Below are 26797 nucleotides of genomic sequence, written 5' to 3' on the forward strand. Positions count from 1 at the left end.
CAGGGCCCCAATAATGAGAGCACAACTAGGTCCGAAAGGGAGTACGCTGTAAATCTGTTTAGCTCGTTGCTGACAGAACACGCTCATTTCAAGCACGTGCGACGGCCGCACAACCGTACTTTCTGTGTGTGTCATTGGGGCTTTACGACGCACTCACCTGCTGAGGCTATATGGCGTCGCCTGCCTTTCACCCTGGCAGGAATGGCGGGCGCCGCAGGGAATCGAACCCCGTACCTCTGGTTTCCCAAACACGCAGTGGAACCACTACGCTACCGGCACCCACAGCTGTACTTTCGACCGCAGCTTACGTCATGTTGCAAGTTACAGTCTGCTTGCTTAGTTAACTAGAGTGGACCGTCCACACCCTCACACGACGTTGCTCTTTCATAGCATAAAGTCAAGATGACGGCCTCTAGTGAGCCGAGAGATACCGCGATGTTCATAGCCACCCACGCTGACCGCTCCGGCAAAAACACACCACGCACTTTAATCCCATGTTTAATAAGAATATCTCACGCCAAATACTCTCCGCCGAACTGCTCTTGAACGCGTTCGGACAAGTCTTCGATAACGCAAAGTGGAAAACAACGCCGATAGATCGAACGCAAACACAGAAAGCGGATGAAGTTTGATACAAGCGGGCGCCTTTCACGTTGAAGGCGACAGGGAGCTGATAGAAGCGATCACTCACGCTGCCTCACCCGGTGCGCCGTCTCGACGGCGAACGGGAGAGCATGAAGCCGCGTCAGCTGGTTGCGGCATGTCAAGCGCACGTCAAGGGTTTAAATACACGCGCAACGCCATCACCGATGGCTTCCATCGAGCCGCTACGCGCGCCAGCTGATCCGTTCGAGAGCGGAAGGTCCAACAAGCTCTAGCGCTACCTCCGACGTCACCTCACGCCACGCTCCCCGGCACGTCAGACGACACTCTCCCGCGCCGTCGCAGTGCCCCACTCGGCACACCACACCACTGCGCGTTCCGACCCGAGGGCGGCGCCCGGACCGGGACCACATCCGGTACGCGACGAACGCTGTCGGGCTCAGCGGCGCCGCCCAGCCTGCTCTCCAGTGACGTCACGCCGCCTCCAATGACGTCATGCGGGTTCGGCGGCAGATGACGCTCAGGCTGGTAACACGATCTTCTTGCCCTTCAATACTGGAACACAGAGAGCGCATGGCGTTAAATCAGCACAGCAATGACGTTATGTGTGCTGAAAAACGTTCAACAGGAGTCGTGCGTTAAAGGAAGTGTTCCACATTTCTATGAGGATTTGAACTGAAAAGGCCATTTTGAAGGTTTTTCGGTGCTGTTCACAATCCCGCCTTTCTTAGCGTCTGAGCAGCCTCTAGTTACTGAGGTAAACGTCCGCGAAAATGGGGAAAGGCATATCGGGGAAAGTATTTCATTCACCTTGGCATTTATGACGTCATGATAAAAGCATCGAAATCCTGCCATTCCATAAGACATGCGCCGATCAAGGACAAAAATATAATTGTCGAGTCGTTCATATCTGGGGTTGGTGAGCGCGATTTACAGATATAACGGCCGTTAATTGGCTCTCAATCAATGTTGTGCAAGGTACAATGACGCGGTCAACCCATGACACATTAAGGAGCGTCTTTACTAGACAGTGACGCTGTCCATAGCAGTCGTTTCCACTTAAAAAGTAAAACAATGGTTATAGCAGAGCTGAGGTCATCATGTCTGATGCTTCCTTCAATATCTACCAATGTGAAGCATTCCCTATCATGTAATACTTCCATGTTGGTGAGCAGGGAATCCAGTGAGATTTCTCCGCAGGAGTAGCCACTCCAAATTGAAATTCCGAGCTATTCAGACGGATTTCGAGACTGGTCTAACCGATCAGAGCAGACGCGCCTGATCCAAAAAAGTGGGACGTGCCAAGGTGGCATGCTTCTATTAAGCTGGCAGAGAAGGACGCATGGCTGCATGCTCAAAGCGACATCCCTTACGAGCAATACCAATAGCTGTGCGATCCACCATGCCCGCTACCGAGCCGACTTCTTCGGGGAAGGTAATGTGCGCCCGCACGGCAGCTCCAGCAGCTCCTGTGTTGTCACATCCCAGCGCGGAAGTCGACTCGGAAACCGGTCCGTCGACACATCCCCCACTCTCACTTACGCAACGTCCGCACGCCCCCCCCCCCCGCCCCCCTCCCGTTCGGTCGGTCCAGTGCGTCCATTGCCGGTTGCCCGCATGACCGCCGCGGGTAATGGGACCCGGTCGTGTACAGACGCCCTGCAACTGGCGACCAAACACAGACCAGAGCCGGGGCGCGTCGCCGCCGCTCCACCTCCCCGCCGACGGCCGCGGCACACCGGCGGCCGCCAACTCGATACACCGTCCGGCTGCAGCCGCCTGATAAAGCATCGCCGGCCGAAGACGAGGTGCCGCCCCGAAACCGGCACGTGCCGCACCTTGTCCGGCCATAGCGATGTCTCGAGCCGAGGTGTGGACAGGACGTGGAAGCAAAGGCGTGAAATAAGTTTTCCCCTCGGCTTGCCGGAGACCATTAACCATCACGAGATGACCACGTGACCCTACTTTACCCTCCCTCAACAAGAGATGACGGGGGGGAGGGGCTAGAAGGTATTTTTTAAATCAGCTCTGTAACCAAGAAAGAAGACGGGGGTGATTCTTCGAAACCGAGCTGTGACTTTTATCACCCTGCCATTTTTCGGGGAGGGGGAAGAGGGAGAAGGAGAGAGAGAGAAGAGAGAGAGAGAGAGGAAGAGCGAGTATAGAGAGAAGAGAGGAAGAGAGAGAAGAAGGAGAGAAGAGGAGAGAGAAGTCTTTAGGAGGAGAGAGAGAGAGAGAGAATCTCTCCCTACTCTCTTTCGATCTCTATATCTCTTCTCTCTCTCTCTCTCTCTCTCTCTCCTCTCTCTCTTCTCTTCTCCTCTCTCGATCTCTCGCTCTATCCCTCTCTCTCTCCTCTCCTCTCTCTATCTCCTCTCTTCTTCTCTCTCTCTCTCTCTCTCTCTCTCTCTCCCGCTCTATCTCTCTCATCTTCTCTCTCCCTCTCTCTTCTCTCTCTATCTCTCTCTCTCTCCTCTTTCTCTCTCTCTCTCTCTCTCTCTCTCTCTCTCTCTCTCTCTCTCTCTCTCTCTCTTCTCGTAGGTCGTGACGTATGACTCAATGATAATGGTCATGTCAGCCAGGTTCCTCGCCAAATTGTCCATGCAGTGCCCTTACTGGCGATTGGCTTATATTGCCTGTCAATCAATGAACCGATTTCGATGTGGGTGATACCACACGTTTGTGTCTAAGCAAAGCGATCCACCACATCAAAATAATTTTGACAGATATCGTGCCCCCACCTGAGCCGCAACTTGAAGGGAGCCGTTATAAAAACGTCCTGATTAAAATAACCGATTTTGCTTCCTTTTGCCTCAAAGAGCGCCCTGCAACAATCCTTCCTAATTAAAGCTGCTAGGACCCTCCAAACATCACAAATACATAATTTTATACGACTTTGGTCATACTGGGAGGGGAGGGGCTATGTCTCAGTTACCCAGGGAGCCGTCCTCAGCGGTACCCCAGTGCACAGCCGGACAGAGCAGTTTAACACGTCCAGTAAAGCCTGGGCGCGCTCGTTTAACGTTGTTCCCCATCGCGTGGCATCATCATTGCAGCTATTATTGCCATCCAGTGTATGTCGGAATTCAACCTCGTTAGACCTTGCACAAATCCCTACATGGCTTTCGCACATAAGTAATCTAAGACAGGTCGTCATATTGCATCGAGCATTATTTGTGGCGTCGTCGTAACATGGATGGGTATAATCTGGTGACCAGCGAAAATGTTGGGTCCCACAAGCAGGTTTGAAATGTGAAAGGCGAAACGGATATGGTATACTATTCCCCTCTGAGGCATAAGCAACTTAAAATGCCTTTATCGAATGACATGCCAGTATTCACTGGGCAGCAATACATTAGTGTATGCCATTGTACCGCAGTAAAAAGGCGTGAGCCGAATGGCCGAGCATGACTTAAGGCGCCACAAAGGGCCCGAAAGGTAACAAGTCAAGTTTGACAGCTACCGGTACTTGAAATAGATACCATACACTTCAATGCCCATTTCATCAATGGTGATGTCATACATACATATCAAGACCAATGTTGAACTTGAAAAGTGACCTATTAACCGGAAAAATACATTTATCTAATATTTTAAACAACCAGCATCTCACTAGCTTTCCCAGCCTTAGTTCGAAATTTCTCATGAGAAGGGAGAAGCTGCCAGGCAGCCTGTCGTCGGGTGAGAGTGGAGAAAGGTCCCGTCGAGAGAGAGTTTCAAGCAGCCGCTCAGATATCAGAGTCTGCCAATGGAATCTGCGACATCAAACGAGAGCAGCCCACTCGCCAAGTACTACCTGCTAAACCAACAAGCCCTCGAGCATTTCAAACGAAAAGATCTCCAGACGACGCCGAGATCACAAAAGATTTAGAAAGCCCTCGGCAACAGGACCGCGAACGCAGCACGCCAGCATCGTTCACGGCGCACGTTTCAGCGCTGAGCCATCGGAAATCCCTTGCGGACCGCCGCGAGCTGGTCAGGCTAAACAGATCACCCTCAGCCGTCGTGACCAGCGGCGCCGGCTGCCCGCTGGCCGCATGTCCAGGCACCAGCGGCAGTGTTCGAAGCGTCAAACGGCACTTATGTCTCTGTGCCGCTTTACAGCGCGCGCGGTCGCCTGCCGCGGGGGTCGCCAATTCGGTCGACGGTTCGGTCTCCTGTCGCGCGGGTCGCCTGTTCGGTCGGAGGTTTGATCAGCGGTTCGGTCGCCTGCCGCGCGAGTCACCAGTTCGATCGGCGGTTCAGTCGCCTGCCGCGGAGTCGCCAGTTCAGTTGGCGGTTCAGTCGCGTGTCGCGCGAGTCACCAGTCAGTCGGCGGTTCGGTCGCGTGCCGCGCGAGTCGCCAGTTCGGTCGGCGGTTCGGTCGCCTGTCGCGCAAGTCACCAGTTCGGTCGGCACGCACCCGACAGCCGTCGCATCGCGTCACAGCCTCGGCCACCGGAGGGTCGAGCCGAGGCAGCAGGGGCAAACACGGCTCCAATATCGCTCGCGGAATCTGGCCGAAGCACAGCCTTTGAAGTCCACGAGGCTCCACTGAATGGAAATACCATCATCGTACCGAGTGAAATCACCGAGATGCTGGCATCGACGCAATGAGATGCCGGCCAAACTTCCCCGCCGCGACGCCGAAGGGCTGTGGGGCAAGGGTGGGTAGCGGCGCTGACTGCTCCGGCAATTAGTGAACTACTAAATTACGTACGCTCGCGAGCAGCGCAATGCATGGGGATTCCGACGCCCCCAAAACGTTCGTTTCACCACATGCCTCCCAGGCTCCTCAGAAGCTGAAGCGCGTGAGTTTTCGTTCTCGGAAGGTAACTGCCGGCATCCACCACCTTCGCGAAGACGCTGCTGCGGGCTTCTGCGCCTTAGGCCCGGAGCTCCGGTTGAACCGATGTCGACGGTCATGATTCAGCTTACAGCCCACACATACACGCGCACACCAGCGTCCGGCATGTGTTGGATTCCCCGGTGGCTGAGGCTCAGTCCCCATGCGCACCGGCTTCTGGTCATGTGTCGACTCCCTCCGGATGCGTAACCCGACCCCTTCCCTCCCCACCCGCCCTGTAGGGGATAACAACAAAGCGACCCCTCTCTGACGTCACATTTTCCGCGGCGCCAGCGGAGAGCCGTTGTCCTCCGCCGACATCGGCTGTCCGGCGGTACGCTGACCGGACCCAACAGGAGGCCGCGATCACCGGAACCCCACCACCCGGTCCACCGACGAGCCGGGCTCTCCGGCCGCACAGCGCGTCACGGCCGGGCGTGTGACGCGGACACGGGCGCGTGCGAGCGTCACGGCCGAAGGCGGCGGGGTGCCGGCAGCGAGCGACGCCGACGGGCAGCCATCGGCGGAGCCGCGCACCGAACCCGACCCGGCTCATCGGAGTTCATCCAGACCCAGACCAGACCCGGGGAACACAGCCCGTCCCCTAGGCCACAGCCCGGCGAGCCCTCACGACTAGGCTGGTCCTGGGTCGGCCGCTGCGTGCGCACTGAGCGCAGGCTGCCGCACACACACAGCGCGAGCACAAGCTGCGCAGGAGAATCTTTGTGACTGTGGAATGTTAACGGCACGTCTGCCCTGCTGGCAAAATGCGCGCGGGGCAGGCTGAACACTAGAGCGCGGATGAAGCCTGAATACCAGTTCGATCATCGCCACGCACGGAGGCGGCACGGGAGATGAGATGTCGATCATCAGATTCATATCCACGAGGAACTTTTGCTCGGGCGGCGGCACCTACAAAGATGACTCGTACAAAGCAAATGAGGCGCAATGATCGAGATATTCACCGGCGCGAAAGATATTCATATGCTTCTCCAACTCGATAAAAGCGAAGCATTGGGTTCTTTGCTCTTCAGCACGGGTGACAGTTCTCATTCTGACAACGGTACTTCGATCTTCAATATACCAGGTGCTGATCAAAATATGATGTCAAAAAGCATGGTTATATCGACAACACCTGCCTGATTACTTCGGTTGGTAACGCCGATAAATCCAATGCCTCGACGACGCATTTTGACCAGCACCTCCTGGTTTGTTGAAGATCGACTGCCAGAGTGAGAACTCCCAACTCGCAACGCCTAAAATAAACGCACAACTACCGCCCAGATTTCACGATAACCACGCCGACAGCAGCCAATCCATTCTCGGCTTTTAACAAGCACACTGGCTTCTCACCACCCCAAGCCCGACCGACGGCACGCTGTGATATTGTCCGCATGGCTCCACGCCTCCCCCTCCGCCGTCTACGCCCCCGGCGGTATTGAAGGTCGAGTTTCCCCGCGTGCTTATTACAGACGGTCCTGCCAGGACTAGAGGGGGGGGGGGGGGGGTCGTTACCGCTGTGACTCAACGATGGCCGGCACGGCTGGGTGGCTGACAAACTGCATCACGTGGTGTCCAAAACGACGTGCATCAGTAGTGTCTGTAGGCGTGTCGGAACATCTGGATGCGATCTCGATGGTGAGCATCCAGGACATTTATATTTGATGAGACCGCTCGCGCATTTGGCTGTGCTAATGGGCGTACCCGCGTCTCTCGAGATTGGTGAGCAAAAACCAGGATTGGAAGGATCAGACTGAATTATGGGGACAATCTTCCCTGAAACTAGCATTTTCAATTCACAAGCGTAAAAACGTGCATTTTCACAGGCAGTGTTGGAGACAAAACCCCTTTTGGAGGGAAAATTGCAAGAGACCTGTCATCCCAGAGTCACTCCCCTCCCCAGTGGTTACACCCAAGCTAATTTTCACCCTCTCCTGGAACAGGGGGAAGGGAAGTCCCTGACACGCTGATGGAAAACATGCAGCCTCTCTTGCCATCCGCCGGATGGTAGGCTCACCACATGAACCAGCGCTCTGCAAGTACCAGATCGCATTTGTCGGTAAATCTTAAAGTTGCTCCAGTTTCATTTACCAGCTATCGCAAACGCAAAGGGTTCATCAAACAGTAGAGCAAAACAAAAGTTGTGCCTTCGATACGAGCAACGAGGACTTCCTGCGGAAGGGAGCACAAAAAAGGTCCTGACACGTCGCATACACCCAAGCCGGACCGCACGGGGCGCCGAGAGGGCGTCACGCCAGCATGCGGGCACGCGGGCCGACTGCAGCTGTGAAGAGCCCCCCCCCCCCCCCCCCCCCCCCCCCCCGTTCATCCCGGGCAGGACTCGAGCCCGGCCCTACGCGCGCAAAGAGCCTGTACCTTCCAGCTGCGCGGCCAGGACGCCCACACCAAGGGGCCCCTGTGGCACGCCTGCAGGGATCCCGTGCCTGCAGGTGACGCGCGTGGGGTGACGTGCCTGCAGATGACGTCGCGCCGAAGCACAGTCTCACCTTTGGTGATATACAGGTAGAAGAAGTCGCAGTAGAGCACGGTCTGCACCACGCCCGCAACTATGGCGATCAGGTCGTAGAAGTTCTCGAAGTAGAAGCTGCGAACGAAGAGACAGCCGTCTGTTGACCGTACGCACCACGTGTCATGTCGTTGGTTGCCTGTGCGTGGCGTCACAGCAAGGTGGAGTGACCGAAGGCTGGCACATATGATGCGATTACATAACCCCATTAACCACTTGAACGTAACGTAACACTAAAAGAAGACGTCACTAGTTTAAAGACGATCTTTCGGAAATGGTACCGGTTGATGCAAATTTATGACGCTGAAGTGCGTGAGTGGACCCACGAGACCTATCAAATAAGAACTGTTGCGCTGGATCTCAGATATTTTATACGCTGCTGTTTGACTCACACAAACATAAGCGACGGGCCCCTGTCCTTCAGCCCTGAGCCCTGTCCTTCAGCTCGTACTTGGTATTCAGCTACCTACACTGCCGCTTGGTAAGCTGCTCTGAAACATTCCTCAGAGCTGAGCCGAACCTGTTCGGGGGTGGGCGGTAGCCGTCTTGTACAGTGTAGACGGCAAGTGAAAAAGCCACCGACACGTAACCCAACATAACGAGGCCAACGTCATAGCTCAAGCTCGTCGTCGACCACAGATCAATCCCATCTCCGCAGTTGGGCGGCCGTTCTGGTCGCGTAATCCAGCGCCCGCGGCTGGGCACACAGGGCACTGATAGCATGCGGTGCGTGCTCAGCTGAGTCGTATCACACAGCCAGCACTGGTTCAGCGCGTTGCGAGCTGACACTGCGCAGCAATACATCGGAGCTGCCGCCGCCGGCGCGCTGAGGAGCGCCCTCCAGCAGCGGCGCCGTCCGCCGGCCCACGCGCGCCGCCGGCGACGTCGAGTGAAGAGTCCCCAGCCCTGCCTGCGACCATCGCTGGCGGCGCCCCCTCCCGGCTGTCGGCACCAGAGCCGCCGGCGGCGACGACCTTATCATCGGCCCGCCTTCTTTACGGTCGACCGCCATGTCTGGACGACGAGACGACGGCACCGCCAACGGCGGCAGAGCCGGCGAGCGGGGGCGATGCACGGGGCAAACACGGCACGGGGGTGGCAGCGCCGCCCACTGCCGTCGGCTCAACCCCAACCGATGGAAAGCAAGCCAGGCAAGGCATAAACGGCGAATAGAAGATAACAAACGAATAATCTAGCTCTGAGACCATGCATCGACGCAAACAAGTCCTGAGGTAAGAGGCGTCACAGTGCCTCGGCGGCAGTGGCGTGACGCCCGTGCAGCTTTCCCACACGCGGAGGTGTGGCCAGCGAAAATACCCCGAAGCGGGAATCGAGCCTGCGATGTCGATCCCGCCGCGGGCCTGGATTGGCGCGAAAACGGCGCGCCGTTTCACGCCGTCCGCCGACCCCAGCGCCGCAAAACACAGGCGGCGGCGAGGGGTCAGCGTCCGCGACCGACGACCCGACCACCCGGGGCGGCGCGGGGCCCGGCGGCGGATCATCGCCGCACCATCAGACCGAGGCGGGACTTAACACGGCGCCGGCGGCGGCGAACGGGCCGCCCTCGCCGCCGCGCCCGGACAAAGGGCGGCCACCGGGCCGGCCCGCGCCGTAAGCCGGGATCGCCGGCGCCCAGGGTGCAGACGTGGTCGGGGTCGAGCTAGGGCTGAGCCGCCGGGCTCGGCGGCGCCGGCGCTCGCGGCCGACGCCTGGCTGCGTCAGCGAGTGACACACATAGGAAGAGATGATACGCCACTTCGGCCTCCAGCCGGCTCCGTTTTCAACGTTCGGCCGCCAGTGTGCGCTTCCCGAGCGACGTGCCAGACCAGAGAGCACGTGAGTGAGCAGATCAGGAGACGAATCACACACAACTCACACGTCTATCAGCTATGCATGCACATCTACCGCCAGACGACATAGCAACCATCAGGAGAGTCGTACGTCGTAGCCATCGCAGCGCGCCGTCCCGGCAGCCGCCGCGGCCGCCGCGGACTCTCCAGGGGCCCGTGCCAGCGCTGGGTTTTCCGCTCAGCTCCCGTTCGCCAGCACCGACCGGCGAAGAATGGCTCGTTACCGCCGCCACGCCTCCAAGAGGCCGCTGTCATCGCCGCCGCCGCCGTCGCCGCCGCGCGCCGGCGCCGGCAACTCAAAGAACGGAGCTGATTCGATTGAGAACCAATCGCGTCCAGATTATAGTTTCCGCGGACGGGCGGACGCGCACCCAGTGTCGTCGGAATCCAATCTGAGCATCCTGCGCGCCGAGCGGCGAGCGACAAACACGCCGGGGGAGATTACACCCGCGGCCAACAGGTGGCAGACCGAGCAACGGTGCGCTGGGGACGAGCGGGAGCTGGGATCGTGGTTGGGGACGAGTGGGGCTGGAATCGTGGCTGTGGCTGAGCTGTGGCTGGGGCTAGGCTGTGGCTAGGGTTGAGCTGTGGCTGGGGCTGGGGTTGTGGCTGGGGCTGGGGTTGTGGCTGGGGTTGAGCTGTGGTTGGGGTGAGCTGTGGCTGGGATTCAGCTGTGGCTGGGGTTGGAGTGTGGCTGGGGCTGGGGTTGTGGCTGGGATTCAGCTGTGGCTGGGGTTGGGATGTGGCGGGGCTGAGGCTGTGGCTGGGATTCGGCTGTAGTTGGGACTGTCGCCGGGCTGTGGCTTGGGCCGGGCTGTGGGTTGAGCTGTGGCTGGGGCTGAGGTTGTGGCTGGGATTCAGCTGTGGCTGGGGTTGGAGTGTGGCGGGGCTGAGGCTGTGGCTGGGATTCGGCTGTGGTTAGGACTGTCGCCGGCCTGTGGCTTGGGCCGGGCTGTGGGTTGAGCTGTGGCTGGGGCCAGGGTAACAAGTAGGAATTCTGAGACACATTCCAGGTAAATGTAAGTGAGCCGAAGACTGGAAGTCCAAGTGCGTTATGTAGGACGGATGCTGCGCCACAAACTTAAGAAGCGCTACTGAAATGTCCACGGCACACCGTACCTTGCCACTACCCAAATGCCGCGATACGACGTCAGCGCATTTATAACACTGCACGAGCGAGAATGTTTCTACCTGAAACGAAGCCAAAGTACACCTTGCCTTTGAGAAGCAGCGACGGCACAGCAACTTTCAACCGTCCAAACATCCGAATATAACTTGCGGTCCAACATGACGCAACCCATCGGCACTCACGCTCAGCGTCCCTCCCGGCAATGAAAAAGTTAGCGTGCCACAGGATCAGCAAACGAACTGGCTAGCGGCCGTAGACGAAGCTGGAAAAAACTGACTCCCAGTGAAGAGTCGCCGCGCAACCCCCGGGCACGAGGCCGCCGCCCGCCGCCGACGCCGCGGGCGCCGCCGGCCTATCACGGGGAGCGCCTGGTTCGCGGAGAGGTCCACCGACGTCACGGAGCCGGGCATCACGGAGCGCGCGTGAGTTCCGGACGCAGCGACGGCGTGTCGCGGGCACAGCGGTAGGTGACACTGCCGTAATCCGGCTGGTGTTGAGTGTCACTGAACTGGAACTGCTCGCCTAAGGGTGATGTGGCTACGGCCCTCGCGACAAGCTGCGCTCAGCGACGGCGAACTCGTCCCGCAGAGCGTTTGTTCTTTGTACAGTGCACCCGTCGAACTAATCTGGCTAAATGTTACGTGGAAACGAAGAGATTGAGGAAAACAGCTTTTAGCTGATCAGAGAAAATGTCTGGAGCCATTCCAACAGTGCTTAATGAACCCATTTGTGGAAGACTTTTTGTCATTTCCAAGTGATGCGGCGTCGCAATTGGGGCTGCATCAAGAGAGCAAAGCATTAGGGCGAGGCAGCAAGACATCGCGAGCACCTCACCGCACATGCGACCCGACACTTGCAGCAAAACTAGCTGGAGCAAGGAATTCCAATACGAGGCACAACGCCTTGCCATTTCACAGCGTCACACCGATGCATCAACGCCGGCCGCAGACGCCAGGTCACCAGCGTCGGTACGCGGGTCGGGTCAGCGGGCGCCGGCACGCCGGCCGGGCCTGACATTCGCTGGTCCTGACCGCACGCCCGGCATGCGCTGCCGCCGCCGCAGAAGTGACGTCACAGTCCGCCGCTAGAGCCACCAGTCTCTGCCTCACCTCAGCCAGGGCACAGGCACTAACCTCCGGAACGATTAGCTCTCGGTTGGGGGCGCTCGGTCGAGCATGGGACGGAAAGAACAGGAATGCCATGAAGCCACCGATGCGGCACCGCTTCTCGCACTGATGCAGCAACATTCACTTCTAGCCCCGCCCAATCCAGCCCTGAACAGTTTGGCCCAGTTCAGTACGGTCCGGCTCGGCTCGGCTCGGCTCGGCTCGGCTCGGCTCGGCTCGGCTCGGCTCGGCTCGGCTCGGCTCGGCTCGGCTCGGCTCGGCTCGGCTCGGCTCGGCTCGGCTCGGCTCGGCTCGGCTCGGCTCGGCTCGGCTCGGCTCGGCTCGGCTCGGCTCGGCTCGGCTCGGCTCGGCTCGGCTCGGCCCGGCCCGGCCCGGCCCGGCCCGGCTCGGCTCGGCTCGGCTCGGCTCGGCCCGGCCCGGCCCGGCCCGGCCCGGCCCAGCCCAGCCCAGCCCAGCCCAGCCCAGCCCAGCCCAGCCCAGCCCAGCCCAGCCCAGCCCAGCCCAGCCCAGCCCAGCCCAGCCCAGCCCAGCCCAGCCCAGCCCAGCCCAGCCCAGCCCAGCCCAGAGCCCACCCTAGCCCTTCCCAGCCCAGCCCGGCCCGGGCCGTGTGGTGAAGCACAGTGCAGCGGAGTACAGTACAGCGTAGTGCAGTGTGGTGCAGTGTCGTGCAGTCCAGCGACTCGAGTCGAACGCATCCCAGGCCGGCCTAGCCCAAAGCCGGCCGACTGACAACTGCCGACACTCTGGCGCCGCCGTAAACAGCCATCAGCGCTGGATACATTGAGGCCGCCCGCCGACCGCGCCCCGTCATCTGACGGCAACGACGCGCGCGCGCCCTGAATACAGCGGGCGACAGCCAATCAACGTCGACCGGGCAGAAGCAGACGGCACGCGCACAGCCGATGACAGCGATGAAAGTCGAGAACAACGCAAGAGAGGAACTACGGACTTCGTGGTGGCTGCAAGTGCAGCGCGCTTACGCGCTTAAATTGAATGCCTCGAGTCTACACGTAGAACGCTGCGTCTGGTTCCGAGACGCCCCAGGCGCGTAGGGTTCGTTTTGAAACGCAGCCCCGCAGCTAGCCGCAGTTCACCGGGCAGTTGCGGAGGGTCTCGAGCACTAGATATGTCCGCACTGGAAATGAGGATCCCCAAATAAAATGAGGATTACACCACGTGTAATCCTCATTTTTCAGAAAACTGGCCGTTACGCCATCAACGGGCGCACCAGGTGGTCCTCAAATCGCATTATCCAGGACGAATCCAATCAGAACATCAAACTCTCCCATCAAGGTCTCAATTAAAAACTTCTCTCTGCTTTGAAGCCTCGTCGGGCCCCTCACCGGAAGAGCGCGGAAATTACATCCTTTCCACAACCCGACGCAACGCTCGCAGCAGGATTCAGCGGGGGGCCGCCCGGCTCACGTTTTTCTGCGATTATGTGTCACATTTTTCGGCGGATATCTCTGCAGCAAGGAGGGCATGGCCGAGCAGTCCCCCGGGCACTAAAACTGCTCGCTAGACACGACGCACGGTACGGCTGGGCAGCCACTTGGCACGGCTGGGCAGTCCCTTGACACGGTTGGGCAGCTCCCAGGCATGGCTGGGCAATCCCCGGGTACGGCTGGGCAGTCCCTGGGCATGGCCGGGCAATCCCCAGGCATGGCTGAGCAGTCCATGGCACGGCTGGGCAGTTCACGGGCACGGTTGAGCGGTTCCTGAGCACAGCTGGGCAGTCCCCGGGCATGGCTGAGCGGTTCCTGAGCACGGCTGGGCAGTCCCCGGGCATGGCTGAGCGGTTCCTGAGCACGGCTGGGCAGTCCCCGGGCAAGGCTGATGCACGCGCCATCAGAGTTGGCACGTGGTCTGCTTTTGCAGGCTCGCTATTGATCGTGATCCAACGACCCCCTGCGAACGTTTTCCAGCCGCCTCCGCAACCGTTCAGAGGAAACAAATGCGATCAGGCCCGACAAGGCCGAAACTCGTCACTTCAGCACGTTGTCTGCTCACCAACTACCATCGAGTTCAAAACGGGCCAGACGAGCACTGTTCGGACTTCACAAACGTGGCCCAGGCGGACGCAGACGGGGACGAGATCGTGGCCCGGCTAGGCGTGACGCACCCAAACAGGTCACCTGTGCGGTTCTCGATTGTGAATGTTTGTCACAGGTGTTTGTAAAAGAGAGTGTTCCATATTTGTGTGAGGTTTTTTCGGCGCAGTTCACAGCCCCGCCCTCCTTCAGACCTAAACCCCTCTAGTTTCTGAGCCACCCGCCCGCGAAGATTTGCACAATATTCCATGCAAATGTTTCAAGATCACCCAGGCATCCATGACGCCAATAACGTCATTCAAATCCTGGCATTCCATTACCCATGCGGCGAAAGTCCACGAAAATATAATTGTCGAGTCTGGCGTTCGTGAGCACGATTTCCTGATATAATGGCCGTCAATTGGCTCTCAGCCCATGTTTTGCAGGGTACAATGACGCAATAAAATAATGACGTGTTGAGAAGCAATCTACTGAACAGGAAATTGTGTTGTCTACGACAGTTTTTTCCACTTAAAAATATATTAATACTTATAAGTGAGCTTATTTTACCACATCTCGTGCTTGCCGCAGTATCTTTAAACGTAACACATTCCCTTTAATTCGTGCAGAAGCCCGAGCCTGCCAGCGGACTCCGTTCCTTCGGCTGTTCCGCCAGGCCCACAAGGAACAGGGCGTCTCATCTTGTTGCCCCTAACGGACGAACTCTGGTCACCCCACGCTCTGTGAGCAGGCACGGTGCTACCGCGATTCGTGAACGAACTGTCCGTTATGCGCGGCGGACCAACAGTTTCGCCCCTCTGACTTCCGCAGTCTCCAAGTCGCCTTCTGTTTGTGTCGCTCGCTGTTGGGAGTCGAGGCCCACATCACGTAAAAAACGCCCGCCAGGTCCCACGGAAAACCAATCCAGCCTGTGGTGCGACCTCGGCACCTGCGACATCGGGCCCGCAGCAGCTCCAACCGCCCCGGTCTGGGTCACCTGAGCCCCGCCGCCCGGCGCCAGCGGCGCGGCGGCCAGCCCAGCCCCGACAGGGACACCTCACACAGAGCGCGACAGCCGCCGGCGCCGGCCGGTGTCCCAGCACGTCGTCGCCGGACTCGGGCGGCCAGAGGCGACGCGCGTGACCCGCCCGCGGCCGGCGCCGGCCCGTGCCTGACGTCCGTCTGGGACTGGCACGTCTCTCCGTCGTCCCCAGAAGTGTTTTGACGTCCTAGAAAGCCGCGACCATACACGCTATTACCTTCCACGTAGCTCTCTGCCCGCAGTGGTCTCGGCGGTTGTACTATCGCACTCCATTTACTGCCTCACTGCATATGGTAACGGCTCCACCAAGATCTCATGCCGGATCCAGAAGACCATCAATTTTAAAGCCCGTGCCGTTTCTGGAGAACAGAAATTTGAGAACACATCTGGCTTGCTGAAGGCTTTGGGTTCGCTGACGTCACCGGATACATTCCGCTCCCAAGTGATCGCTCTCCTGCGCAGGATCCGTAAGACTGGCATTCCCGAGCCACCTGCCGCCGGATGGGGGATGATCCAACGAGCTCAATCAACAGACTGGTGACGGTATTCTTAGGAGATGATCGTGTTCCAATAACGGCCACGCTGAGATCAGTCCAAGAAAAGCTGCGTACACCCTCGCGCCACCGGGGTCGGTGGCCGAGCACGCCCCGCTTCGCAGCAAATTGTCCTCCCCTGCGATCTCCAAATCAATCAGTCGCTTTGAATGAGTCACGTGCTAATCAAAAGGTCTCCAGGCGTTTACAAAACACGCGCTGAACATCGATTTCGAGGTCAAGGTAAGCTCACATACAAATGAAATGCCAAAACAGACTTTTCACATCGGGGTTATATTTAGATGTACGTTACAATTAACTTTAATTCACGAGAATAGGCCCCGGGGTTTCATTTCCTTAAGTAAAAAAACATCCAAAGGCAGGAAAATGTCCTATATTAGGATAGTTAAGTAATAACAATAGTAATTCTCCATCGTGCGAACATAATGTTGTGCACTTCACTCCAAATCTCTACATTAAACGAATCATTGAACATTTCGTGTTTTAGTGATACAAAGTTCGTGGGGCAAAGTTACTGAGATGTCCTTTCTTACAGCTCAAGTGAAAAAAGCCGCTTGGCAAGTGTGTAGAATTGCGGTAGGAGTGAGTGGGGAAACTTTGAACTTAATGTCTCCATATTTTGGTTTAGTCTAGTGCGTTAACCACTGCGCGTCTGGGAAACCAGAGGTACGGGATTCGATTCCCCGCGGTGCCCGCCCTTCCTGCCGGGGTGAGAGGCAGGCGACGCCATATGGCCTCAGCAGCTGAGTGCGTCGTACAACCCCGATGACATGACACATAACAAATAAATGGAGGACGAACACTTACCTTCACGGCAGACTGCGACTTAATAAGTCCCCCACGCAGCGCCCAAGCTCGGCACCCCAGCCACATTTGTCTGCGCGGACCCTATTCCCGCCGTTGCTTATTGCGCAGCACCATACGGCAGCCTCTGCTAAGCAGCGCTTCTTTCGCCGCGGAGACCTTTGTGTCCGGAGTGACTGACGGTCATCCAGTGCGCCGCAGACGGGGCCCGTCGACACCGGCCACAATTTACCGCCGGTGCTGGCCCAGCCGGCGAGGTCGGGCGGGCCACACCTCACCGGTGTCGGAACGCCACCTGGCCACTCCCACCGACAGCCGTCAGAGCGCTGAGCAAGCCGAGCCGGGCCGAGCCGAGCCGGGCCGAGCCGCGCTGAGCCCAGCCCGGCCAAACCAAATCAAGCTCGGCCTCTGCTGGGGCTGGGGCTGGGCTGGGCTGAGTGAGACGGCACCGAAGCCGTGGCAAGTACCGAGCAGTAGGCTGACCGGCGCTGGCCGGCCAAAGACGACACTCCTCGCCGCACCAAGCAAAGTAGCCAGTGATATTTGTCCAACGCAGAGGACGCATGCAGCAAACGCCCGCACGAAGCAGGGCGAAGCCAATGTGTCTAGCACACTAATGTTGTCGCCTTTTCACGGGACTTGCAGTGGCAACCGTCAGCGTCCCAACGCCCCTGCCGATATCGTGGGGAAATCCAGACGCAGTTGGTTCTGCACCGCGTAATAACTTCCCCTCCCTGGCGATGTCATCTTACGCTCATTTCCACTTCCCTGAACCGGCGGCGAGCAGCTACTTCTGGCGTGGCGAGCGAGAGCGCGCAGGAGCACGCATCCGCCGCGCAATTGGCCGGCATACCTAACCAAATATCTATTTGAATCCCAGTGGCGCGAACACAGCGCGGGAGTCCCTGGAAGGCAACATGCATTACTGGATCCCGATAACGACTGAGCGGCCTGGACGGTTCTTCGCCGTACGGCTCATCGCGGGGGAACAGGCAGAGCGGAAGCGGACGGATCTTGACGGCAATGACAGGCCTGCTTTCCCGGATGTCGGCGGCCACCGCGAGGTCGCACCGCGCCGCTGCCGTCGTTCCTCAATCATCGCCGGGGCGACCGCGGCGGCGTCGCATTACACCGGCGACGGCGGCGAGCCCGGAACACGCGTCCACTGCGCTCTTTTTTTTAAGGAAGTGCGACACACGTCACCGCACTCCAATTACGGGCGCTAGCGACTGCGCCGATCTTAGCAGCTCTCAGGGGCCATGGTGTAACCTGGATTCGAGCCCGGGCCAGCCACATTGGAGTCCGATGTGCTTACCAGTCGGCCATTACCAAGCACACGAGCGGTGGAAACAACGGATAGCCCGAGCTCCACCTCGCAGCCGACGCCACGGTCTGTAAGAGGGAGGAGGAGGTGGGGGGGGGGGGGGGGGGGGGGGGAGGGGGAGGAGAGCCCGCCGTCCGGCGCGCTATGCAGTCGCGGCAGTCGCTATGGAAAGCTATCTACATAAGAAAAACCATGGGCAATGTCCTTTATATTGTCATATTATATATATATATATATATATATATATATATATATAAGCATAGTTCCTGACGAACTGCAGCCATCTTTGCATTAGTTATGTTCTCAGGTGCAGATTCGACGGACCGAACAGGTCGTTCACAGCCCCGTCACCCGCCAGTTCAGGCGGGCGGCCTGGGCTCAGCCACGAGTCCGGCGGACCGCCTCGTCCGACGGCAGGCCGCCGCCGCCGCCGCCGCTGCCGCCGCCGCCGTGAGCAGCACCGGCGCCGCCCCCGTCGCGGGCGGTCACGTGTCGTCCCGCGGCTCAGGGTCCCAGCAGACGCGGGCGGGGCGCGCGGTCGGGTCGGCGGGGGCGCCGCTTAAGCGTCCGCCGGGCGCTGTCTACGAGCGCCGCCGCCGCACGCTCCGGTGGCAGACGCGGCCCGTGTGAGCGGGGCCCGCCGAACGCCGCGGGTCGGCGCTACCTCGCCCGCGAGGTTCGGCGGTCTGCCGCGCGCTGGTCACGCTCATGTCGCGCAGAGCCGCTAAGCGCTAGGCGGGACACCGCGCCCGGAGTCCGTGGCTAAGCGGGGCAGCACGAGCGCGAGAGCGGGGACGGCATGATTGTCTCCCACCCCACCCGTCCGGCCAATAGGCCTGCTTTCGGTCCCCTCCACTGGCTGAAGTCTTTCCCGTGATTTGCAGGTCCCCAAAAAAGCCCAGGTGAGTTATCCTTCCAACCTGCTGAGCCTATTCTGAAATCTGAACAACTTGCATTTAAGCAAAGCGTATTCACCTTGATGCATGACTACTACATATTTTTCTTCTACCTTTATCCACGTTTCCATGTGGTAACATAACTCACGCCGACGTTATCTGACGATATTTCCCCTTGCAAGCTGTCGCATTTACGTTGCTTGGAAGGAAGGGAGTCGTATGCGCAAGGGTCGCTCTCGTGACAAAAACCACTCGCAGGCTTCAAATGCTCCAAGCTGCAGCCTTTGAGACCCCTTCCATAACATCATGTGTTGCCATGAATACCGAAAGGCCGTGTGTGCACGCTTCAGCCTCGCCTGATCGTAAGCCATCCAGTGTAAAACAGTAGACTCATGCAGTTTTTAAGAGCTGAAGGTTGGAAACAGACAGGAGGCTGGTTTGACACAGTTCGGCGGGTTGGGTTTCAGCTTGGCAGTGACGGCGCAGGCTGCATGCTAACATCGTGAAAAATATTGCACCCGATCGAGTCTTAGGGTCATTTGCAGTTACGTCTGTTGGAACAAATCACGTGCCAGACGTTCCCAATAACCTTGTTTGTTCTGTTCGCGCCCACCACACGTAAGGCGTGTTTCCACTTTAAGTGAGCAAGAAAATATCTGCTGGAGCCTTCTCTCTGCTACCCGACGACGGGTGGCAGGGCGCGAGGCCAGTACCGCCCGTTACCGTACCGTACCGTTCCGGTCCGGTCCGGTCCGGTCCAATACGGGGTCGGGCCGATGCCGGCGTCATCGTTGGTCAATCCTTTTTTGGGGAGCGCAACGCACGTCGCAACGCCCTTTTATGAAGCGCAAGCGACTGCATTGGCTATATTAGCGCTCAAGAGCTGTGGCGCAACCGAGATTCGAACCCGGGCCCCCGACGGATGGCGCGATTGGCGTTCGCTCACTCCACGGTGTGTGTTCGCGATTATAAAGCGGGCGTAAACAGCAACATCGCCGCCGCGATGTAGGCGGACACCATCGGCGCGGGCGCGAGCACTGTCCACCGGGAGCACTGCCCACACATGCAGCCCCTAAACTGGGGCGGCACCGCGCCGACGGGGACGGCGTCAAATGAACTTGCTTCCTGCGGCGGGGATAAGTCAGCTCGGATACGACGGGTCAGGAACGAAAGTTGCTCGATTTATCTATGTAATGTGTAATAAAAAGTCATATGAAACAGCCTGGCTGAATGGCTTTCCTCTGACACAGTCTGCCTTTATTTATTTATGAAAGCAATAACTGCTGTTATAAATTTGTCTTATCTAGTTAAAAGGTATCTGATAATGATACACATCAGTGACAACCTACTTCCAAGTTCATGAAATGGCGTACAGAGCAAGAGGCATCTGCTAATATAATGCAACAGAGTTCAGACCACAGATCTAGGCATGCGCTATACGTATTTTCCGTCGCTGCCTGGAGCTGATAGCTGATAGCTGAAGCTGCCGTCGCTGATAGCAAGAAGCCGGTAACGTTGCTCACACCATAGCAACAGCCCGGGCGTGGTTCCGACGAAAACCGTGACCTGCAGAAACGGGGTCGCTATTTCCGTGCTCAGGCCCGACACGCAGAGCATGCCTATACGGCCGCCGCCACGCAACAACGTCTCTCCATGCCACCGGCGCGGAAGATGACACGGCGCTGGCCGCCCAGGTCAGACAGCGCCGGTTCCTACCGCAGGTGGCGAGCCCGCTGGGCGCATCGCCCGGTCGGCCCCGTACGCCGCCGTTCTCCGTCACTCTTCGCGCCCGTGCCGGCGGCAGGCGCGTGATGGCTGCGGCCGCGTCGCTGCCAACGTGGGTGGGGCGCTGTGATTCGTCGCGCTAGAATCGTATGGGCCAGTCACGTTCTCAGAACGTGTGTGGCTTCGCTTTGAAAAATGCGTCGCATTCGGTGGTGTAATGAGCGGCTTATATAAAGTCAACAGATACAGCATCGCCTGCACTTCCTGCCTACACCTGCTCGTCAGATTATTACCGGGCCAAATTTCGCGCAGGTTGCTCCGCCAGAACCATCGCAAACCAGATGAGCGTGTAATGCGTCTAAGAAGTGTGCACCATGTCCGCAGGCCCCCTCCGTGATTGCATAACCCCTCGTCCCAAGCTTGTTGCCCGAGAACTACCGTGCAATATATTATATGCACGCTGCGTTCCCAACACCGCGAATGGGCATGAAGCGCCGGCGAGGCCTGAAAAGTCGACCGACCCAGTGAAACGCTGACGTAGTGGGCGACGCTCCAGGACATGCGCCCGAAGTAATGCTGGGGATGAATCTGATGAGGTTTTCGAACGCACCAACCGAGCTATTGGACTCCGGCAAGGTTATCACTAAACCAGGACATGTAAGTTTAGGCCGTGCCGACCGCTCCGGATCGCAGAAATTCTCGAATCAAATAGTATTGTGGCCACTGCATTATAAGCATGCCATTCCTAATTAAGGGCAATTATTTACATTTCAAGACAATGAAGCACGGATGAGATATAAAAGGAAACCTTACTTATAACTCTTGCTATACTTTGAAGTACAAAAGGCTGGTCTAGACAACACAATTTCTCTGTTTAATAGGTATGCTCTTTGACACGTCATTGATTACGTCATCGTACCTTCCACAACAATGATTGAGGGCAATTGACGGCCACCATATCTGGAAGTCGTGTTCATGAACGTCAGACATGGACGACTTGATAACTTTGTCTTGGCCTTGCCTGGAAGATTGGCCTTGACCGCCACATGGCCAATGGAATGACAGGATTTGAATGACGTCAGTATGACATCATGACAGCCAGGGTAACCTTCAAATACCCCCCCCCCCCCGAAAGTCTCCCCATCTTCGTAGGCGTGCAGCTCAGAAACTAGATGGGCTTAGGTCTGAACAATGCACGACTGTGAACTGCACCAAATGAGCTTCAAGACGGCTATTTCGGATCAAAACTCCATACAAATGTGGAACACTCCCTTTAATGAGCATAAGTCGTGCTTACATGAGTCTTATCCAAGACGCAACGACCCCCACCCGTCAAGCCATCTCACGGGCTAGAAGAACGTAGAGGGTGTACTGTAACACCTCGTAGCTATGCCACCACCACTCGCCACCCACCGCCGCAGACACACCGCCATTGTGCGAGGAATTCACTTACACCGCGTCGCCATCCTTCCGGGAGCTGACCATGGTGGCCACGTACGGCCGCGGCAGGCGACACAACGGAGGACGATATCAAGAAATCGGGTGCGTGCGGCCGGCCGGCGCCGCCCCAATTGTCACGAGTTCATGCTGACAAAGCCTTTTCCGGGAGAAGTTCGCTTGGGAAGGGATCTCAAGCTGGGGAACCACGACGGTGGCTTTGCTGCTCCGAAGCTGCTGGCGAAGCGATGCTTTTCAGGACGCCTGGGCGCGCTTGTTAAAGGTGACCGTCCATTGCCACAAAAAACCGCAAGACACACAACTCACGTCCATCTAGGCAGGAGGCCGCGTTTTCGAGATCCAGACGCCCCGCTGCACTGAGGCAAAGCATTAATTTTCTTTGGGTCTGCGATACAGTGCGATGCCCGGATGAAGACGTTGTGAAGTGTGTTGACCCTACGTCGCGTTCAGTCGCACCGAAATAGGTGGTGTCAGAAACGAGCATAAAACGCGACTAATATTACGATTATTCGGTGTGGATCTCACGGAGACGTACAGGATCACGGCTGATAACATTATCCCGTATGACCCCGTATCATCCAGGACAGGTTATTGCACAACCCGCCGAATCTGTCCCACAGCCGGGTCAGGAGCCCGCGGCTTCTCGCCGGGTCAAGCTTGGCGGGTTGACGGGTTTAAAACCTGCGTCTCTAGTCTGGATTCTCAGTCTTGTTGATGGCAAAAATACAGCTTTTGAGAGATACGCTACGAAGCTAGGACATATGGGGTTTCATGACGGATGCCCCCTGGCCTGGGCCTCTCGCGGCCATCTTGTCTGCCACGCCCGGCTCTTTTTACCGAATGCGACATACCACAAGGAAAATGACAAGTGCTGTTGACATCGCAGCAGAAACGAAGCCCGGCGTCAGAGGAGCTAACCACACGCACGTGACTCGCCTCGATGAGCACGAGCCCAGCCGTTGTTTGCCGTATCCGGAGCCACGAGCGGCCCGCTGTAGCCCTTTTACTCCAATGCACGCCCACCGCCACGCCCATTCCACTCACTCTCCCATCATTGAGATCCCGTTCCCAGTTATAAGGAAACGGGGCACCAGGGCCCCGTTAGTATATTTTAGGTTAACATCTATTGCATGGATTCAGTGTCTCCCGCCGGTCAGCCCACCAGTGCGCATGTCGCCCCTGCTCTCGGGAATGGACAACGGCGCGCCGCGGTTTGGCACAGAGATGCACCGAAGTCCATGCACTGACTATCGGCCGCCCGCTTTGGTATTCAACATAGTTCTTATAGCGATCGCTGGTTGACCAATCTCCAATGAAAACCAGTTGTCGGGAACGCTAGTCCTGTCGTCAGTGCAGACGCCATGTTTGTTGCAAAGCGCTTCATACCTTAGGATGCCTTTCTCCACTTTCCTACTCTAGATCTAGAAATAGCCCCAGAAAGCCTCTTTCTAAAGCTTAACAAAATATTACCTGCCGGATCCCACTTTCAGAGCACATAAGCACTCTTGACCATCTCTAGAGGCGCCAGTTCCGAAAGCTCCAAGCGGAGACGAAGTGCACTTACGGCTGCAGGCCAAGGCGGGAGCAGCAAAACACCACAGCAACAGCTACCGCACCTTCAGGCACGCGCCGTATCTCAGAAACCGCTGTCCCAGCACACACACACACAAGCTTTAGAACAGCGCCTAACAAAATTGACAGAATCCAAAACAAATGTCATATGCGGCTGTCAGACCAGCCCAGGACCAATAAAGTTACGTCTATGGCTACGCTTCGAGCTTTTTCAGAATGACTTCATTTGAGACTTCATTCGTTATTTCATTTGTGACTTTATTCGTGACTTTATCCGTGACTTCATTCGTGACGTCATTCGTGACTTCATTCGTCACTCGATCGCCGGCGGCCACCGGGTGTGCCGGGAGCGCGTGAAGGTGGTGCCGGCCGGGGGCTCTGGACAATAGCTGCCCAGTCAGCTGGCGGCGCCGTGAGCTGATTGGCTGCCTGTCGTGACGCGTATGCGTGCACGGAGCGTGCCCCCGGCCCGGAGAGTGCAGCCGTGCACCGCCACCCCGGGCGGTGAGGCAGTAGCACGCGGTGCGACCGCGCGTCGCTGGGCGGTGCCCGCCTTTCTTGCCACGGTGGGAGGCAAGCGACGCCACACAGGATCGGCAGCTGAGTGCGCCGTAACACCCCGATGACGACAATGACGCGTCGCTGGACGCTGGGCGGTGCACGGTCCCGTGCAGCGCGGTGCACGGCCCTGAGCAGCCCGGTGCACAAGGACGCTGCTCGGTCGGCGTTCCGGGCCGACGGCCCCGAGCTTTGCGGCGCTCCGTATGGCGGCAGTCGTGCCGATCCTGTTACACTGTTTACATGGGCAGCCCAAGGTAATTCGAATTAAGATTGGAACGGATCATGCGACGTTAAACCTCTCGCAGAGGTGTGTTTACATGGGCGGGAGCGGCATCACGTCGAATTGACGGTCGATAGTTCGATCCCGCTTACTTCGAATCAAGGAACGGGTTATGGGCGAAAACTACGCTTTTGAAGCGAACTGAACAACAAAAAAGAAGAAAAAAAGGGGAAGCCGGTACTCTGCGTATGGATGGCGCATTATGCATTGCAAGGAGCACGATCACAGAAATTGGCAACAACAACAAAAAAAAACAGGAAAAACTGATTTACAGATATTCCAGCATATATCTATGCTAAAAACAGTTTCTCCAATCACAGGTAATCAAGAATGACAAGGAAGTGAACTGGTAAATAAGACCATAAGCTGTTTTATGGCAATGGCATATATGATGTCTAAGTAACATGTGTTAGACCGTCCATACATGACAAGAACTCCAACAAGTGCAAGCAAGGCTACTGCTTCCCATTCCGCAATGTAAATCATGGCTTGTTGTTCTGAATAACGTTGTTTAGGATGACATTTAAGATACACCTGGAGTCTGTGACACCGAATATTCGCTGACATGCAAGGGCTAGTAGGAAATCAGCATTGTCTTGCATTGGCCAATGACACTCACAAACTTACCGCACTCTGATCAGATGGGCCACCCGGCATCATATCATGTACTTTGCCCCGCCCCAGAAACAAACTATCTACTCCCACCCTGATGCATTTATGAGCAGCTTGCAACAATAGGCTAAGCTACAGAAATGACCTCTGAATGCTACACAGTTAGTGGCAAAAATTGTGGAATTATGTTGTCCTTCCTCATCCAATGCAGCATCAGTACCTGAGGGCAGCATTGCCATTCACACTTGGCATGGACTGGCAAGTCACATTGCAGATATTTGCTTTCTTGACATACCAGGGTTGAAATAATTTGATATCTCTGCAGTCAACAGCATTGGGCTGATATGGACTGATGGCTAGGCGACACAAACAGGTGTGTTCGCACAGTCGAAAGGTCATAATATGTGAACCAACCAGAGAGCTGTGTCATGACGACAGCAATCCTACCTCAAAATTCCTAACAAATTATTCATCATGACAACAGTTGAATTGCATACCTCATGGCTTGCACAGACACCCATCACAAAAAAAACACCAAGGTAACATATCTACTCACCAGTACAAAAACAGGTAATGATATGCACCACAGACATGTCCTCCGAGCAGCACGTGCCTTTGTGTTTGGTGTTACTTAATTTATGCACTGTTTTCTTTCACATGAAGTAACAAACCTAGATTAAGCAGAGTACTGATAACGGCTATTTTCATCCGGTGTTCACATTTGCTTTCTTGATGTTTTGGAACCATCGTTGGGCAATTTTGGTCCTATCATTAAAAATAGTTCACATTCCGAGCTGACTGCAATGAACTATACTTGTTGATCTTTCGCATCATGCAGGAATTTTTAGATTACCTTTCTTACGCAAATTAAACTGACAAGCAACCAACATCCTAATTGTAGAAACGCCTGCAAAAACAATTCTGGGGCCTTTAGGTATTCACTTAATGAAAGAAACTTTGATTTGATGATTGATTATGAAACGATGGTCAGCACGATGGCAGACGATGATTTTTTAATGAAAGAGACATTCTCTGCAAGAATTTCGAGAGCAATTCACAAATTAAGATGAGAACAAGTCAGAGCTATATAAAATGACCGTGTTATCTCCATATGGTTTTTGGAAGCATGGAGCCTGCCCCAGATGTAAATGAATCTAGCCTTGTGACGGAAAGATAACACCAAACACTGCTGGCGCCTGCTGTCTGCATAGATCAAGCACCTAACAAGGTTAAATTACGCGAGCATTTCTATGCTGCTAGCCACTTAAGGACCTCAATAATTAGAGTACTTTTAGCAGCACGGTGTCAACTTCACCTTCTTTCCCTTTCCTTTTCAATCTCGGACTTGGGTCGTCTTGAGCAATAGCTAAAAACCAGTGGAAAGGCGGCGACACCAAACAAGGCTGAAATGGCCTTGAGCGGAACTGCATGCGACAGCCAGTTTTTTTTTTACAGCTGACCACCGATAATTCGAACGAAATCCTTTCCTGAACGGATGATCCCCTCACGGGAAGGGATTTCCGTCGGCACACAATTCCGCCGACGCGGAAGACACGCCCGGGGGCGACGACTGTCCGCCCCGCCGCGCCCCGCCCCGCCGCGCCCTGTCTCCGCCTCGCTCGTCCGTCCTCCGCGCGGCGGGCGGGCGCGCGCGACAATGGCGCGGAAGATGAGCTGCTGATGCGCCCGGGAGCGTTCCAGGCAGCGCGCCGAGACGAGCCGGACAGCGGTGGGTGCGTCGACGAATGACGGAGCAGTGGGCGCGGGCGGAAGGCTTGCGACGGCGAGCGCGTGTAGCGCGGTGTAGCATGATGTCGCGTCATCCATCTGCTCACCGGGAAGTGATGAGATGATCGTCTTCTCACTAAGATATGAGGA

The 26797-nt window shown here is 56.8% G+C and overlaps 1 protein-coding gene across 1 annotated transcript in view; it reads right to left on the reverse strand.

Annotated features, from left to right (window-relative positions):
* Window positions 1-480: 480 nt before the first annotated feature.
* The window catches only part of KdelR (ER lumen protein-retaining receptor), a 37194-nt gene continuing 10877 nt past the window's right edge, over window positions 481-26797 (reverse strand). Inside the window, exons 5-6 of the mRNA XM_037218279.1 lie at window positions 7936-8033; window positions 481-1158 (exon numbers count right to left, since the gene is read on the reverse strand). Of these exons, the coding sequence (XP_037074174.1) occupies window positions 1124-1158; window positions 7936-8033 (133 nt within the window). The 3' untranslated portion in view covers window positions 481-1123. The remainder of the gene's footprint in view (window positions 1159-7935; window positions 8034-26797) is intronic.

This window comes from Pollicipes pollicipes, unplaced genomic scaffold, assembly GCF_011947565.3.
Source record: "Pollicipes pollicipes isolate AB1234 unplaced genomic scaffold, Ppol_2.1 Scaffold_4219;HRSCAF=4965_pilon_pilon_pilon, whole genome shotgun sequence".
Lineage (NCBI taxonomy): Eukaryota > Metazoa > Arthropoda > Thecostraca > Pollicipedomorpha > Pollicipedidae > Pollicipes > Pollicipes pollicipes.